At 35.5% G+C, this 17860-nt stretch overlaps 2 protein-coding genes across 3 annotated transcripts in view; one reads left to right on the plus strand and one right to left on the minus strand.

Annotated features, from left to right (window-relative positions):
• Positions 1–17860, minus strand: part of LOC136814446 (nucleolar protein 6-like) — a 39006-nt gene that overhangs the window by 12309 nt on the left and 8837 nt on the right. The window contains exons 1-13 of one of the 2 annotated variants that reach the window (XM_067070994.1): positions 14196–14317; positions 13833–13955; positions 13503–13622; positions 13062–13247; positions 12645–12810; positions 12268–12411; positions 11774–11925; positions 11293–11413; positions 7410–7471; positions 7155–7259; positions 6486–6601; positions 4821–4995; positions 4446–4565 (exon numbers count right to left, since the gene is read on the minus strand). In XM_067070994.1, coding sequence (XP_066927095.1) covers positions 4446–4565; positions 4821–4995; positions 6486–6601; positions 7155–7259; positions 7410–7471; positions 11293–11413; positions 11774–11925; positions 12268–12411; positions 12645–12810; positions 13062–13247; positions 13503–13622; positions 13833–13955; positions 14196–14282 — 1677 coding nt within the window. In that variant the 5' untranslated portion in view covers positions 14283–14317. Of the gene's footprint in view, positions 1–4445; positions 4566–4820; positions 4996–6485; positions 6602–7154; positions 7260–7409; positions 7472–11292; positions 11414–11773; positions 11926–12267; positions 12412–12644; positions 12811–13061; positions 13248–13502; positions 13623–13832; positions 13956–14195; positions 14318–17860 lie in introns of those variants that run through there. The other variant, XM_067070995.1, reaches the window with a different exon arrangement.
• On the plus strand, positions 680–4280 carry LOC136814448 (metabotropic glutamate receptor 8-like). The gene is made up of 2 exons (XM_067070997.1): positions 680–923; positions 1377–4280. Exons 1-2 carry the CDS (start codon positions 704–706, stop codon positions 3923–3925), a joined length of 2769 nt encoding a protein of 922 aa, XP_066927098.1. The 5' UTR covers positions 680–703; the 3' UTR covers positions 3926–4280.

Consider the following 17860-nt stretch of genomic DNA (forward strand, 5'->3'; position numbering starts at 1 on the left):
TAAAAAATTTGTTTACGTTTAGCCAGTTGGGAAATTTAATGAAGTTATATGGCTCGATGTTTGTTTATATGTTTGTCTTTACTTCACAAACTAATGAATATGTTGTGAGAAGAGGGCCAAAAAGACCAACTATTTTCGTAACAATAAAAGTAAATATGTAGAAATCTGATTACTGAACTTTTCAGAACAACCTTGCGTAAAAATTATTTGAAAAGAAAGAATTTTTGATTTGAATTCGACACTTGTTACAATGAATTGAATTAAACATCCAAATCAAAAGAAAGGCGAATAGACAACGCTGAAAGGCATATACAGCTGTCTGAACAAATTTCAATAAAATCAATCTTTTTTCGTTCAAAAATATTTGTCATGATACAGTGTTGTACATCTTGAAAGTGTGACCTTGTCTAGATCATTCGATTAATAGAACACAGATCGGATTTATAAAGAAGAGATAGATGCATAATTGAGACCTTCTTTTGGTTCCGATGGGCAAAAAAGGGCGATAGTGTATATGATAAGGGAAAGAGAAACATTTTGTTAGAGGGGATGTTTCGCCATGTTTTCTTTTCACATAGGAGTGTCAAAAGTTTCCCTTGGAATGAAAAGGAAGGAATCACACCCAGGGAACAGGACTTTTTACTTCTCTTCATTCCTCAGTTTCCCAAAGGGTCCGCGTTTTTGAAAGTTTTTTCGAACATCAATGATTATTAATTCTCTTTGGCTGATTCAGGAAATTAAAAAAAACGTCCAAATATCATCCGATAAGTTTCACTTGTCCACTTATTTTTTCGTTAGTTTTTCAGGAAAAAAAGAAAAGATGAAGGCTCATGAAGTGGTGTGGGTTCTGCTGGTTTGTTGTACATTTGTTGCTTCACAAAATGTCACTGAAGATGTCGGGAAATGGAAAAGAATCACGAAGGGTAATCAAGAAGTCATAAATTCGTTTATTTTTCATCTCATCGAATTCATTGAACAATTTTTTTTTATAATAGTATCCAAAATTTTTGAAGCCTTCGGATGTTCTTAACTTTTTGAGTTTTAAGCCAAAAAATTTTCTTATCATGTTCTTATTTGTACCATTTTGTGAGTATTTTTGCCCATTTTCCTAAGAAACTCTGTATTTTAGAGTAAAGCCTTGAAATGTTCTTAACTTGTTCTTAACATTTTGGCCATCGAAGCCTTATGTTCTTATATAGTTTGTTCTTAAAAACAAAAAACGTTTACTCTATCTTCAGTCCTAAAGATCAATCAAAAGAATTGTTCCACGAACCAGAGCTAGATCCCTTTTTTTATAACAATGCTGAATTGGCGCAGAGTTAGGCATATAGAAGTTATCTAAATTCTTAATTTTTTCATTTTGACTTCTTCTTCAGGGTACGTGATCGGCTCGAGCGAAAGCGACATAAAGATACATGTACACTTAGACCTCACCATGAAAAGTTTCGACAATAAAGAAGATAGCCACTGCAACGTTTTGAACCCGCTAGCAGTTATGTTTGCAGAAGCAGTCTTATTTGCCGCTGATCGAATCATTTCGGAAAACCTTCTAGAAGGGCGCACGTTAGGTGTCATTGTGATCGACACGTGTAAAGGCACTAAACTGAATCCTTACTTATTGGTTCATTTCGATGGAACGTTGATCATAGGACCTTATTCTTCGGAACTTTCCGACTTTACTACCAAATTCATCTCCGTTTTCGACTACAGCATGATCAGTTACGGTGCTTCTTCCGACCATTTTTACGAGAAACGAGAAGACTTTCCAAAATTTTTCAGCACTGTCCCTGCAGACAATACTTCCAGTCAAGTGTACAAAGAGCTAGCACAACGAATGAACTGGGAGTACACTAGTGTTATTTACACCTCCAATGAGGACGGGAACTCAATGATGGTGCAAACTATCGAACGTCTATTCAACATTGGGTATTGCACATCACAAAATGACATCAAAAGTGGAGCTAGTGAAGCGAGTTATCAAATAACTATCGAGAAAGTTCTACAACAACACGAAATCAAGGTTGTGTTTCTTTTCCTCGCTTTTAAAGAATGTAATGATTTCTTTCAAGCAGCCGCCCCATTTAAAGAGCGATTGGCTAGTAAACAATTTGTGTTGGGAACCGCCTGTAGTGCTGGTGTAAATATACCACCCATGGTCCGCCCTTACTTCAAGAACATGATTAGTATACAGATAACCCTTCCTCAACCAAAAGAATTTCAAGAATACTTCGCAAATCTCCAACCAGGTCATAACAGACGCAACGAATTTTTTTTCAACTTCTATTGGGAATTCACACGAAATTGCACGCTGCACGGCCGAAAAGGATATCGAAAATGTGACATCAGTAAAAGTCAGAGCTTCAACCAGTTTGCGCCGGTGCGGCCCATCATTAGTGCCATGTATACGGCCGTTTATGGAATCAAAACATATTGTAGTAAAAAATTCCCTTTGCTTCCCTTTTCAATTTGTTATGGCGTTATGTCAAAGGAAATGAGGACCAATATGAAAAGCAACCTCAATTTGTACATCCCACATGTGCGTTTCAAATTGTTCAACAGGACTTATTCAAGAAATTCGCCTCTCCACGAAGTAGTGGATAGTTATGATGTTTTACAATACGTACAAACAAATGACAGCTTTCAATTTAAGAAAATCGGTTATTGGGATGCAAACAAAAGAGACACATCTTTTGCATTGACTTTGAACGAGGGTTTAAACATGACCGACTCAAGGTGTAGTTTACCGTGCGGTGAGCGCGAAATCAAACAATACCTCGCTTTGGCAAGCTGTTGTTGGCATTGCAAGAAGTGTCCCGTACACCAAATCATCCAGAACAACAAATGCCAACCCTGTGAGCTTGGATACAAAGCGAACATAGAGCAAACGCAATGCGACCAGTTACCCCTGGTTACCATGAATCACAACAACGACTTGTCCGTCATCGTCATCTTTCTAACGTCATTCGGTTGTTTCATCGTCATGGCAGTATTGTTTGTTTACATGCGCCATTTTTCATCACATATCATCAAATCGAGCAGTCGAGAGTTAGCTTTATTTTCCTTGTTCGGTTTGTTTTTGATGTTGCTCGTGCCCATTCTTTTTACGATGGAGCCCAACATTTTGATTTGTTACGGACAAAAGATATTCGTGGGACTATCATTGACGTGCTGTTATTCACCACTGGTTTTGAAGACGAACCGCGTTTATAGAATTTTTGCCAGCTCCAGCAAATTCAAGTTGAAACGTTTGATGTTAGTCAGCATGCGTTCTCAATTCCTCCTCATCTTGGCCATGGCTGGCATCGAACTTTTAATGGGAGTATTCTGGATTCTGACAGACCAACCAATCATTGAGACTGTCTATCCAGCTGATCGTGATTATGTAATAAAACAATGCAATATCAGTGGAACGGGCGCCGCCCTAAACCTCATCTTCCCCATCGCTCTCATGGTGGCGTGCACGTTCTGGGCGTTCAAGACGCGAAACCTACCAGAGACATTCAGTGAAATCAAAAGCATTGGGGTGACCATGTATATCACTTTGTTTCTTGCCACCGCAGCTTTCTCCATCATTTTCATCTTAGATGGGACCATTGAGAGACCGTTCATTCAAATCTATGTGGTCTCATTTACGTTTCAAGCCATAGTTTTCGTCAACTTAATAGGACAGTACGCTATGAAAATGAAAACGCTTTTTTCGAAACCGGACAACAGGGCAGACACCAAAGAACAAACAAACACAGAAGTTTCTATAGTAATGACCAACCGGTTTATTTCTTCACCAAGTATCAGCCCGAAAACAAACAACGGTCTCCGCCACATGTCCACGGTGAGCGAGACCAGTTTCCGTAATGACCCTTATTACGCAAATCTGACGACAGTTCAACAAGGAGTAAAACGTTTGAGTATCGACTATCAATTATGATTAAGTGCAGTTGAAAATGTCAAAGGAGATGATAATATCTCTTGTATCAATATTTCTGGACCAACAACATCAGTCAAGTTTACAAAGAGCTAGCACAACGGATGAACTGGGAGTACACTAGTGATATAATATTATCTCGTGTATCTATATTTCTGGGCCAACAGCTTTCTTCAATGTACAAAGAGCTAGCACAACGGATGAACTGGGAGTACACTAGTGATATAATATGATCTCGTGTATTTATATTTCTGGGCCAACAGCTTTCTTCAATGATTGTAATTTATGTATATATAGAAGGTCTTTTAAAACGATTGCGAATTTTTATTTTGCATATAAAGAAAAATGAAACTACGATAAAGTGCATTTGCATCTTGCTCATTGGTTGTATAATACTGAGCCTGGAAGAAGTTAAATTTAAAATCAAAACCTACACAAACTTGGCCATCTAGTCATATTTATAATCAGGAAAGTAAAAAAAACTTGAAACATTCTAGATCATATATGTAAAAATAAGGAGTACCTGAGGTTGATCAGCAGGAGGGCCCATGATCAAAACATTGTCATAATTGGACGCGTTCAAGCAGACTCCCACTGTGATTGGTCCTTTTGAAGAGTCTGGGCACGACTCGTTCACCGACCACTGAGAATGAAAAAAAATTATTTTTACAGCACTCAAAGAGATTTACATATTTATTTTAAATAGATAGAAAGTTTTGAGCTAAATTCTCAAAAAACATAAAAAAGGTAGGTCAAATGACGATCAGAAAGGGTTTAATATCTCGCAGAGTGGCTTGTATGTTATACAATAAAAATATAAGCAATTTGATCTCTGATACTAAAAGATAGAGCCTTTCATATTTTCAAACATTTTGAAATTCATCAAAAGAGGACTAACCTGAACCAGAGGCGAGGGTTTCATAAATAGACTCGTTATTCTTTCGTCCAATCCCCGTCTTAAAATTTCGGACATTTTTTCCAACAGAATCGGACGCGCGTTGCCACCATAGCTTATCAACTTGTTATTTTCCTCCGTTGACAATTTGGTTGTAAAGGAGCCGGCGTCATTTATTCTAAATATGAATAAAGCAATTCAAAGAATGAATTTTAACTGAAGTTAGACTTATTAACGATCGATTATCTTATACGTCCAAAACGATATTTTTTCGAAGCTCTTCTAACAGTAGGCTGCGTGCATACTCAGAATTGATTTTGATATAGGGGGTGCGTATCGTGTAGGAAATTCTCGTCCGAGAGTTATCTAAAATTTGGGGTAACCAAAAGTTGCATGAATTTAAATAATCTCCTCACATCCAATCAAAGAAAATTTTTCTCAAAAATCGAACTCGGCCATGTTTTGAGCATTGCGAATACGCATCTTTCTGCAAAAAATCGGAAAAAACTAAAAATGAAAATTCGAGAAAATGTCAAAAAACCGGTTTTTCCAGCATATTTCCGGCATTTTCGGCTGGAAAAAAATGTTTTTTGAAAATCAGGCTCCGTCACATTTTAGGTATTGTCATATTGCATCAGTGTGCAAAATTTCATAAAAAAATATATATTTCAGCTCGAGAAATTCAAGAAATACTGTCTTTCCGGCGAAAATAGGTTGTTCCGGCGACTTTCAAAATAGTTCCGGCTTCAAAAATCAATTTTATTGAAAATTGAAACATGCTTGATGGTGGGCTTGATGCTATTAATAAGGTGTTTTTTGAATGAAAAAACAACCAATTATATGGAAAAAGTCCAATGAAAATCCAGAAAAACGGCGATTTCCGGCATATTTCCGGCATTTTCGGCCGGAAAAATTTTTTTCTCAAGAATCGGACTAGGCCATGTTTTGGGCATTGTTAATACGCATCTTTGAGCAAAAAATCAGAAAAAACTAATGATGAAATCTCGAGAAAATGCCGAAAAACCAGTTTTTCCGGCATATTTCCGCCATTTTCGGCCAGAAATTTTTTTTTCGAAAATCGGGCTCCGTCACATTTTGGGCATTGCCATTTTGCATCATTGTGCAAAAAAATAGAAAAAACTAATGAGCCGATCCCGAGAAAAGCTGGCAACAGACGAACGAACGAACGGACGAACGGACGAACGAACGGACAAGGGTTAATTTAAAGGACTACCTTAAGGTAGGTCCAAAAAGGAAAAGGCAGGGGTAAGCTGGGACATAAATATTGTAGACGATACGCATCCCCTATATCAAATCATATTAGAAGGATGCGTGCAGCCTATTCTAACGGTGGCAATAACTAAGTTTTAAAGCTTAACTACCTTTAAAAAGAAGAAATTTTCGCGGAATTTAATTTCGAAGTTGAGAGGAATTTTTGTTTAAAATATGGCTTTTGCCCCAAAAACACCAATTCTCTAGTTGATTTTTCAAATCATGAGAATATTTTTGTTTCGCGGATTTGTCAAAAAACAGCGAAATTAAATTCCGCGAAAATTCGTTCCGCGAAAATTTCTTCCCTTAAGGTAGAAAAATACTGTATCTTCCACAATTTTGGACAGTGCGAATGTAGATCAATGAAAGCGAGACGAGATTACGTCTGATCCGTACCTGAACATATGATCGACGGTTTGAAGGAAGGATTTGGTTTTGATGAAAAGTAATTCAAAGGAGCCTTCTTCAGTACTGTCCAATAACGCCAACGATTGCTGAGCTTCATATCGCAACTGAAACGTAGAGTTATATGGAAAGGTAAAAACGAAAACAAATTAGTTTCTACAACACGTTACAGTTTTGTTACACACCGAAAGAAAATAAGCCATTCTACTGGTTCGAAATGAAGCAAACTTTAAATCTAACCATGACATTCTAAATCTAGATTTACTAAATAGTTAGTTCGGGGCAAAGTATCTTTATTCACTCTCGTCTTTAGAAGCTACTTTTATTTTTTTTAATTATTAATTATGGCAATGTTACACATTTTTAGTAGAAAAGGTACCTAAAAACAAAAGACGAGACAAAAGAACATCGTTCAAAAATTCGCCCAACGCTTTACAGACTGTGAAATATCCAGAAATGAAACAAAAACACTCATTGGTAATATTGTAGGCTTTAAATCCAAAAAAAATAGCATAAGCAACTTTTCTCTGTGTGTACTCGCTATAGTTTATGTGGCTTTTTGTTGCTTTATGGTTTTAGATTTTGCGACAAGTGCAACTAGTGTTAATCGCCACTTTTTTCAACAAGTGAGTACCAAGCTTAAATATCTTTTTCACTTACCATTTGATAGGAGATGGTATCGAGTGACGAGCAAAGGTTGAGGTGACCACTTGAGTCCACAAAAACAACCGGATATACACCGTGAAAGTCTTTTAAAGATGGCAGCTAAAACAAGACAAAAGAGAGAAATGAAGTGATGTTGTCCTTTTTGTTCCTGTTTGTCTATCGTAGGTTTAAAAGCAGCCAGTGGGAAGTTTACACATTGATAAGTTAACATGAATTTTTCAATCAAATCTATTTAAGTAAGAATGAAACCTTTTCATCTTCATTGGTATCTTTATTCAAAGTGATTCCTTCCTTCGACCAATCAGATGTACCTATAGACCGAATACAATAGCAAGCAATATACAACAAATTGAATAACAGTATAACAAGGGCCTCGATACCATTTTATGTTGAATATTTTTCCTTCTCGGTCAGTGAAAGCCCTATATTTTCTGCTGGTTAAATTTTATGTTGATTTATTGATGCCAACAGGGGGGGGCAAGCAGTTAATAAACGGCACCTATGACACTTAGTACCGTGGTGGGTCCTTTTCCGAAATTTTCAAATTGCAGTTAATACACCAGTGTATTAACTGTCAAAGGGGATGGTGTTAAGACAATTTTAGAGTCAAAAAGTGTATTAACTGCAACTAACTGTAAAACTAAAATTTGCTAGCTCTTTCTCTAGAACTCAACATCAAGCTGCATCAAGCCAGATCAAACCCAAGTTTTTATGTCTTTATCTCAGCATCACATTTTGTAAACATTCAATTCCTTTCAATCAAACGTTCGATTTAATTCAGACGTTCGATTAAATCAAAAACATTTGAAAATGATGTTCTAATCTAATCTCGATCGGGAGAAAAAAAAAGAAAAACAAGTAATACTTTAATGGACCTACCTATTTATAAAACGAATAATTAGAATTTAATGGAAGTAATGTATAATTTTAAATTTCGATTTATATATCTATTGGAACGGAGAAAGCAATTAAGAAACGCATCGATGTTTAACGGTGAAAGAAAAATAATATCGACACTTTAATCAATCATTCAGAGAAAATTAAAACTGAGAAAATCTCAAAAAACCGCTTTTTTCGGGACATTTCCGGTTCTAGCGGCCGGAAAAATTTCTTTTTCGAAAATTGGGCTCTGTCACATTTTGGGCATTGCCATTTTACATCATTGTGCAAAAAATCATGAAAATCTGTCGAGTACAAGTTGAAAAAATGAAGGAAAACCGTTTTATTACGTACGCCGGTTTTCGGCTGTTCCGGCGATTTTTAAGGAGTTCCGGATTCAAAGGATGATTTTTTTGGAAATCAAACGATGCTAAGTTTTGGGCATCATCATAAAGAACATTTTTCTGTAAAGAAACAATTAAATAAGTTGAAAATATGTGATGGAAATGTGAAAAAACGACGATTTCCGGCACATTTCCGGTTCTACAGACCGGAAAAAATTTTTTTTCGGCAAACGGTTTTCGACACCTTTTCGGCAGTACTAATGTGCATCTATGTGCAAAAAATCGCAAAAAACTAATGATAAATCTCGAGAAAATCTCAAAAAAACCGCTTTTTTTCGGGACATTTCCGGTTCTACCGGCCGGAAAAAATTTTTTTTCGAAAATTGGGCTCTGTCACATTTTGGGCATTGCCATTTTACATCATTGTGCAAAAAATCACGAAAATCTGTCGAGTATAAGTTGAGAAAATGAAGGAAAACCGTTTTACGCCGGTTTTCGCCTGTTCCGGCGATTTTTAAGGAGTTCCGGATTCAAGGATGATTTTTTTTGGAAATAAAACAATGCTAAGTTTGGGGCATCATCATAAAGAACATTTTTCTGTAAAGAAACAATTAAATAAGTTGAAAAAATGTGACGGAAATGTGAAAAAAACGACGATTTCCGGCACATTTCCGGTTCTACAGACCGGAAAAAATTTTTTTTTTCGGCAAACGGTTTTCCGACACCTTTTCGGCAGTACTAATGTGCATCTATGTGCAAAAAATCGCAAAAAACTAATGATAAAATCTCGAGAAAATCTCAAAAAACCGCTTTTTTCGGGACATTTCCGGTTCTACCGGCCGGAAAAAAATTTTTTTCGAAAATCGGGCTCCGTCACATTCGAGGGTTTATAGTAATGCACCTTTGTGCGAAAAATCAGAAAAATTGAATGAGCCAATCTCGAGAAAAGTTGGTAACTAACTAACTAACGAACACGGGTTAATTTATAGGACCTCCACCCCACCGGGGTAGGTCCAAAAAGCAAGATGGTAGAAAGAAAAACTTTGACATGTTTGAGGTCAATTCTGTTCGCATCTGATTACATGAAGAGTTCTTTAAAATTATTATTTGGCACTTCCTATGAATTTAAAACTAAGCAACCATGCAACTGGAAAACCTCAAAATCTTCTTCTGCTTACTCAAAATCTAAAAATTTTAACTGTTGCATTGCTTAGGTAACTGTCTGGCAGGGATTTGCACCCCGACTTACAAAAACTTAACTTAAATTTTTTAATGACATAAATCTGTGACATAAGTAGTCTCAAAACAGTTAAAACCCCTTGTATTGCATCAAATTAATGGAAAAATACACGGTGGACCTACATGGAACGGTTTGTCGGCCGCTGCAGACTCCCTTTGGGGGGGGGTGTATATATTTAATGGGTAAAAAACAGTCAATACACAGTGTACTAAGTGTCAAGGGGTGGTGGTCCTTTCGAAAAATTTCAAAAAGCAGTTAATACACATAGTGTTGTGTATTAACTGCTTGCCCTCCCACCCCCCTGATGCCAAGTGACCAACCAGTAAGAACTATTCATTTCATAGAACCAAAGAGGAAAGAACAAAAAGATGTTAAGTATTCTAATGCAAGTCTCGGTAATATGAACCAAATAGAAATATGAAAGTAGGTCCAGTGGAAGACCTCTGGTTTACTTTTAAGAAATTTTCTGGTTATAATTGGTCGATTGCTGAGGAGTATGGATGGAAATCACTCCCAAACAAGCTAGATGCTCAATGGACCTACCTGATGATGAAAGTTAGATAGCAATGCGAGGAGAAAAATGAAAAAAATCAGTCAGAAAATATAGCGTTTAACGAAAATACATAACACAATAAATTCATCATTGATTGTTGATGGGGGGAGAGGGAAGGGTTGTAGGGAAAAAATAAATAGAAAGTTCTGGTCGCAAAAATCAGTTTTATTGACAATTGAATCATGCTTGATGGTGAGCATTGTTATCAATAATGTTTTTGTGTGAAAAAAACATAGAAATATAAGGAAAAAATCCAATGAAAATCTGCAAAAACGGCGATTTCCGGCATTTTGTACCGGAAAAATGTTTTTCTCAAAAATCGAACTCGGCCATGTTTTGAGCATTGCGAATACGTATCTTTCCAGATCTTTCTGCAAAAAATCAGAAAAAACTAAGGATGAAAATTCGAGAAAATGTCGAAAAACCGGTTTTTCCGGCATATTTCTGGCATTTTCGGCCGGAAAAAAATGTTTTTCGAAAATTGGGCTCCGTCACATTTTAGGTATTGTCATTTTGCATCAGTGTGCAAAATTTCATAAAAAAATATAAAGTACAGCTCGAGAAATTCAAGAAATAATGTCTTTCCGGCGAAAATAGGTTGTTCAGGCGAGTTTTAAATAGTTCCAGCATCAAAATTCAATTTTATTGAAAATTGAAACATGCTTGATGGTGGGCATTGCTGATAATAATGTTTTTGAATGAAATTATGAGGAAAAAGTCCGATGAAAATCTAGAAAACGGCGATTTCCGGCATGTTTCCGGCACTTTTGGCCGGAAATTTATTTTTCCGAAAATCGGGCTCCGTCACATTTTGGCCATTGCCATTTTGCATCTTTGTGCCAAAAATCAGAAAAAACTAATGAGCCAATATCGAGAAAAGATGGTAACAGACGAACGGACGAACGAACGGACGGACGAACGAACGAAAGAACGAACGGACAACGGTTAATTTATAGAACCTCCACCGGGGTACCCGGAGGTAGGTCCAAAAAGGGATAAAACAAAAAACAGTAGATACTCTTGGTGAATAAGTACCATTTTTTATCATTATATGGAGGCTGACTTTAAACCCTTTGAGCATCTTCCTATTTTATATAAAACGAAAACGAAACTTACCAATGAAGTGAAGAGTAAGTCGAAACATTTGATAGGAGCTCATGTGTGCAGAAATCTTTCGTACTGACAACAAATACACCAGCAACATTGAACAACAAAACCCATTAAATGGTACATTACCCTACAAAAATAAATTAAAAAGATATAGAAATAAAAGCTTTCACCACATTTAAAATGCTACGGAATGAATTCCATAAACATTATAGTCTTTGCTGGTTAATGTGCACAAGACTTTTTCATATTTCTTCCCTTGAAATTCACCAACAAAATTTTAAGAAATTTTAGCCCCCGGCGAAGAGTCTTAAAAATCTATAGTAGTTTTAAAGTATAGTGAGATATAAATTTCAAGAAACGACTGTGATTGTCAATAACATTTTATCATTATTACCAATCTAATTACTACTACTTCATTAAAGAAAAAACACAAAAACATGGTTTAGCATTACGCCAAAAATGTTTTGATAAAAAAAGTGTTAATCACCTTGTAACTTCGTTGTTTGAGCCACGTTTTGAGGAGTAGGATGGCTTCACTCATACCAGGACATTCTTTGAGAGTAGAGTACAACAATCGTAAGTGATCTTCGTATAACATGTCCTCCAGAACTCCATTGTTGTAATCTGCTGTTGGAAACTCTGTTTGAAAAGGTTGGAACAAAAAATTGAATAAAAACAAGAGTTACCAACAAGCTTTGAAGGAACAAATTACAGGGGACTTAAGCTTTATACAACTAAAATTGGTTCAAATAAATCTCTGCCAAGGCAAATCCCTCTCCTGGAATATGTTTTACTGTTAGTTAGAAGTTCCCTGTTATTCGAACAAATTCGAAGTCGTATGAGGTCGATTTGGAGTATTTGGAATGCTTTTAAAGATAACCAGAAACGCATGAAAATATCAATAAAAAAGTTATGTAAAAAACTTGAAAGTTAAGTGAAAAAAGTTCTAATGAAATTCGAATGGGGAATTAATTTCTGTACCAATTTCTTCTGTTGTATCCTGTTCATAGCCGTGATACCAATTATGTCTTATGTTATTTTTCAGCGGTAAAAACCGTGACAACTTGAAATGCCCTTCGGGTGTAGCTAGGTGAAGCACAACGTTAAATTTTTTCCCAACTTTCCCTGAAAATCAAAACATGTGAAAACACACTCAACAGTGACTCATCAGGGAAAACAAATTAAATTAATAAGATAATAGCTTCATAGCTTTTAGAATTGACTTTTGAAGAGCAACTCTAAAAAGTCATTGTACGACTTTAAACCTAGTCAAATGACACAATAGATTGCAAGGTTGAAATTAGTGGCTGCCACATTCTATCACAATGTCTATCCTGAAAAAAAAGATGTTAAGATACCTTTCAAATTAATTTTCAAAGTTGGTTTGAAGATATTTGTTCCACAGGTAAAGGAGAGATCTTCTGTGTGTTCCCAATCTTTCAAGTAATAAGCCAACCATGAAAGATATATAGCTCGTTTGTAGTAATAACGATAGTTCAGATAATCTTTTCCATGTAACACAGCCTAAGAAAAAAACAGAAGAATAACTTCATCATCAGTGAATTTGGACTTCAAAAGATCAAATATATCTGAAGAACTGAAGAATAATACCTCAAATTTTAAATAGGGACGCCTACTTTTCAAAGATCGAAACATTAGCACAATAATGGTTTTTTTTGTGGGTTACCCTTACGGAAAACTAAATGTTTGCAAGTTTTCCACAAATCTTCTGACAAAAATTCTAAAAACAGTCACAGTTTAGTGGAAATATAAACCTGTGGCATTTGTACAGCAATGTCAATTGAATGATTCGCTTTGATCATAGTTTTCAATAAAAAGCTACCAACAACTTTGATTTCAGAGGGAGTGTGAAAACAAAATTTTCCTTTCATTTTGGATTGACTGATGATATCTGGGAAGGGAACATGAACTCCTTGTGGTGAAGCATCACTGGATGAAAGCTGAAAGGGGAAAACAAAATTATATTGAAAAGTAACGGTTTGGGGTAATGGTTTGTTATTACATACCTGTAGTAATCAATCAAGGATTTATTTATTGGGCAAATCAGACATCTTCAATGATTCTGAAAAGGCTCCTTTCTTCTTTCGAACTAATTATTTTCTCCAAATGAAACCTTACTTGGATACAAACAAATTGCAGATAATATTCCCATTATTACAGCCTCTGCTTTTTATACGATATGTTTTTCTACTTACCTCATACTCTTGGGTTTGTGATGGTAATTGCTTCAAAAAGCTGTTTATGGAGTGCAAAACAGTGTTGATTTGATCTAGTTTGTTTTCTTGTAAACGAACTTCCTCCAGCAGGTATTGAATCTGAAAGCAGATAATAATATAATTATAATACATTGCATATCGCCTTTCTCAAACTGGTAAAAACTGTAAATATCATGTTTTGAAGGATTGACAGACCTAAGGATGGATTTTTCAGAATCATTCCACTGCTATTATTTCCTACTCGCTAAAAAATCGCTTAAAAGATAAAAAGAATAGAAATAATGTTGGTTAAATGTTTCTTGGCTTTACTTGTAAGCGAAATATGTTGTTCTTGTACAGATCTTCATTCTCTTTCAACTGAGTTAATTCATCGTTTGTTGGTGCTCTGTAGATGGACGTCTTTTGATGTTCTCTTTCTTCCAAACTTGCGACCTTTAAAGGGAAGGGAGGATAAACAAAGATTAAACTAAAATATTCCCGTTACTATCTTGACAATGCAATGAAAGACCCTTTCTCATTCATAGTTTTTCTCCCATATTCAGTGTGCAGTTTGATAACCTTGTTTGCAAAATCACAGTTTAACAACACTGATATTTTACCAGAAAGTTAATCTAGGGTGGGAGGAAATTCTTTGTTGCAGAAAACTGAAGGAGATTATGATAAAAAACAAACCTTTGTTTCATCAGTTGGAGGTTTTTTCTTCTTAAACTTGACTTTAGCAGCTCCATCAGAACCACTTTTTCTTTTCATTGTTTTCATACTTCAATAATTATGCTAAACTAAAATTATTACTTCAGGTCATATTATAGCACTTGGTTTTCCAAGTATGCCATGCTCTCCCCTCATTTTTTTTACATTTTTGATAAAAAAGACAAGAGCTTATTGCTCCGGCCTAGGAGCCTTAAATTCTCTCTCGTCCGACGATGGTCATTACATTTTTTGTTTGTTTACCTTATCCGATGATCTATTCCGATTTAATAAAAACGGATTATCTGATTCCGATAATACTGTGATTTGATTGGCAGAAAGTATTTAGAAAAAGATGGCTGCTGAAAGTGGACTAGCTGACTGTGTAGCAAATTCTGGCAAATCTCAGTGAAAAATTTACAAACCAATCACGGGGCAGAGTTTGATGAGGTAAAAGTACTTTTCAGAGAAAGGAATTTCAAAATGTCATTTTTCATGATGATATATTGGTGGTCGTCCCTTTTGGATTTTCAAACTTGACAATGAAACTTTCAAACACACAGCCATTGAAATTCAAAAGAGAATACTAAATTAAAATTACAGTGTAAATTTGAAAACAATCTGAGTAGTTTTTGTGGTGTTATGTATGGCTGAAAATGATCCTGTTTTGGACTTTGTTATTGTTGCATTCATCATCGGCTGGCGACCGTTCATTTTGATTTTTCAAACCCGACACAGATTTTTTACAAACATATCACTATGAGAATTCAATAAAGGATACTAAAACACACCTTGTGTGTAAATTTGAACAAGATTGGAGAAATTTTCACAGTCAGACAGTGTTATGGCTGAAAATGATCATTTTTGGACTTTGTTGTAATTTCATTGCGACTAGCGACCGTTCCTTTTAATTTTTCAAGCCCGACAGATTCTTTCCAAACATACCACTGTAGGAATTCAAAAAAGGATACTAAAACACAATTCCTGTGTAAATTTAAACAAGATCGGAGAAATTTTCACAGTGTTATGAAAGATACCACTATTACATACACACTATCCTACCATTTTATTTGATTTATCCTAGCCTCCTCCAAGTATTATCCCAACAGAATAATGCTTAGCTAAAAGCCGTGGCCTCTAATTTAGGCTATTTTTCTCCCGGTCTGGACAATCAAACAACGGGCGCATTATGGCTTGGCTATTGGCTAGTTTAGAAAAATATAAATTTATAAGAACTTAGAAATATTGACAATTCTAAACGTTTATCTCCTTTAGATCCAATTCAGTACTTTTTAGTCAGGGGATGAGTGGGGAGGGGGGTTGGGTTGGCACTTTAGGCAAGAAATTGCATGTGTAATCACTTAGAAGAGCTCAACTTCCAGCTGGTTTATTTATTCATTAAGATTATTTCCCTTATTATACTCACTCTGCAATAAAATTATTACTTTGCTTTCTGATTATTACTTTGTGGGCAACGTTCTAAACACAACTCAACAAACTCATTCTTCACATCTTTTAATCTCTTAAGCCGGAGCTTCCAGCGCAGCTGGTTTATTTCAAATTATTTGTCACAAGAAGGAGTTCATTTTTCAAAGTCCCCCAAACTTGGAATTATGAAATTCTCGAATTTTAGCTTTCAAATTATCTCACCCTAGACTTTTAAACAAATCTGTTTAACATGTTTTATGTACAACTAATAAATTCTAAATAGCTGTAGACGAGTGCTCCTTAGACAAAGACAAATAAAAGAGTTGATACTTGTTTTTAATAAGCTCACACTTTGTGTGCATACCTTAAGGGAACTAATTTTAGTGGTCAAAAGAAATTGAGAAAAAGACCATACATCAGGGATAATTATTAACTAATTTTGGATCCCTTTCTTTTATTTTCCATTTTCTAAGTTTTCTAAGTTTTGGTGAAAATTGGCAAAATTTGTGATTTGCGGGTTTTAATTTGCGGGTTTTAATTTACTTCCATAAACATAAAATAGAATTGGTAGTACAAGTAAACATTGTTTGGATACCTTTTTGTTAAAGTTTGTCAAACAAAAAGATAATAATAGTTTAGTTTTTCCCAATAAGTGCGGGTTTGCTCGTGCGGGTTAGAAAGTCCTGTGAGCAAGCTCGTTATTTATCAAAAATTAAAGTGAAAGGAAACCAGCCTGATTGACTGAGCCAGACGGTACTAATCGATAAATTCAATTATCGAAGTAATCAATAATGATCGAAGTAATCGAACGACCATTTATCAATTAACAATTGAGTCTTCGATCACTTTCTTAACAACCCTTCGAAGACTCAATAACTGTTCGACAGTCTGGATTAACCGCCTAAATAGGAACAAATTTCTTGATTTCTAAAATATCCTATCTAAGATACAAGTACTTATAATATAGGCATATTTTTTATTCTATGCTAGGAACATTTTCCTTCTTCTCCAAATTTTTCATTTTAAAATAAAGTCGCATGTTCAAGTTATGACTAATAGATGTAATAATACAAAGTGGTTTCTTTTTCCAAAAAATCAGCACTTTTGGTGGGTGGAAGGGTGGAAAATCTTAGCTTTTGTAAAAAAATATCTTAAATAGGAATATTTTAAGGCTTTCTTTACTAAAAAAACGCCATTTGATGTGTAAATAGACCAGAATTGACCATTAATAAGCAGTGGAATCTGCCTGGAAACTTTAAAATGCAATAATTCAATACCGCATTGATGAATCCTTCTGAAATTTGGAACACAGTTAGAAAATACCTAAATGAAAACATAGATAATAATTGATACATGCGACTTTTTTTAATTTTAGTCTAAAATAAAAATCTCTAAAATATTCTAACCTTAAAATAAAAAATATGCCTAGATAAGTACCTATATCCTAGATAAGAGTATTAGTGAAATCGAAAAATTTGTTCCTATTTAGGCGGTTAATCCTGACTGTTTGAGTACTTTGATTGTTATTGATTACTTTCGATAACTTCGATAACCATTGTTTTCTTCGATAACCAGTTGATTACATGGGTCTGGTAGAAGAACATTGTAGAGATGTGACATCATTTGTCAGATGACAAACAAGCATGACAAAAAAGTTTGTATCATAGATAGTACATATATACATATATGTACACAACGCTAAGCGGTTACGCCGACAATTGAAAAATGTATTGATGATTTGATGCAATGTACTCCTTTCGCACTACGGTGAATTGCTACATAAGGATTTTAAGTCAAATTCATGGTTTCTGAAATTCACAGCTTAACCTCCCAAACCTAAAAGTCATTAGAAAAGTGTACAGAGATCAAAGGAAGCCATCTCCCAAACCTCCCAAACCTCCCAAAGCTAAAAAGTCACTGGAGAAGTGTACAGAGATCAAAGGAAGCCATCTCCCGGACCTCCCGAACCTCCCAAAGCTAAAAGTCATTAGAGAAGTGTACAGAGATAAAAGGAAGCCATCTCCCGGACCTCCCGAACCTCCCAAAGCTAAAAGTCATTAGAGAAGTGTACAGAGATAAAAGGAAGCCATCTCCCGGACCTCCCGAACCTCTCGAAGCTAAAAGTCATTAGAGAAGTGTACAGAGATCAAAGGAATCCATCTCCCGGACCTCCCAAAGCTAAAAAGTCATTAGAGAAGTGTACAGAGATAAAAGGAAGCCAT

The sequence above is a fragment of the Clytia hemisphaerica genome, unplaced genomic scaffold (assembly GCF_902728285.1).
Source record: "Clytia hemisphaerica strain Z4C2 unplaced genomic scaffold, Clytia hemisphaerica genome assembly, whole genome shotgun sequence".
Classification (NCBI taxonomy): Eukaryota; Metazoa; Cnidaria; class Hydrozoa; order Leptothecata; family Clytiidae; genus Clytia; species Clytia hemisphaerica.

Bases quoted from the DNA above. Each gene is read 5' to 3' on its own strand.
- LOC136814448 (XM_067070997.1), top strand. From the start codon at position 704: ATGATTATTAATTCTCTTTGGCTGATTCAGGAAATTAAAAAAAACGTC. The intron at 924-1,376 runs GTAATCAAGAAG...CTTCTTCTTCAG, and splicing joins ATGGAAAAGAATCACGAAGG to GGTACGTGATCGGCTCGAGC.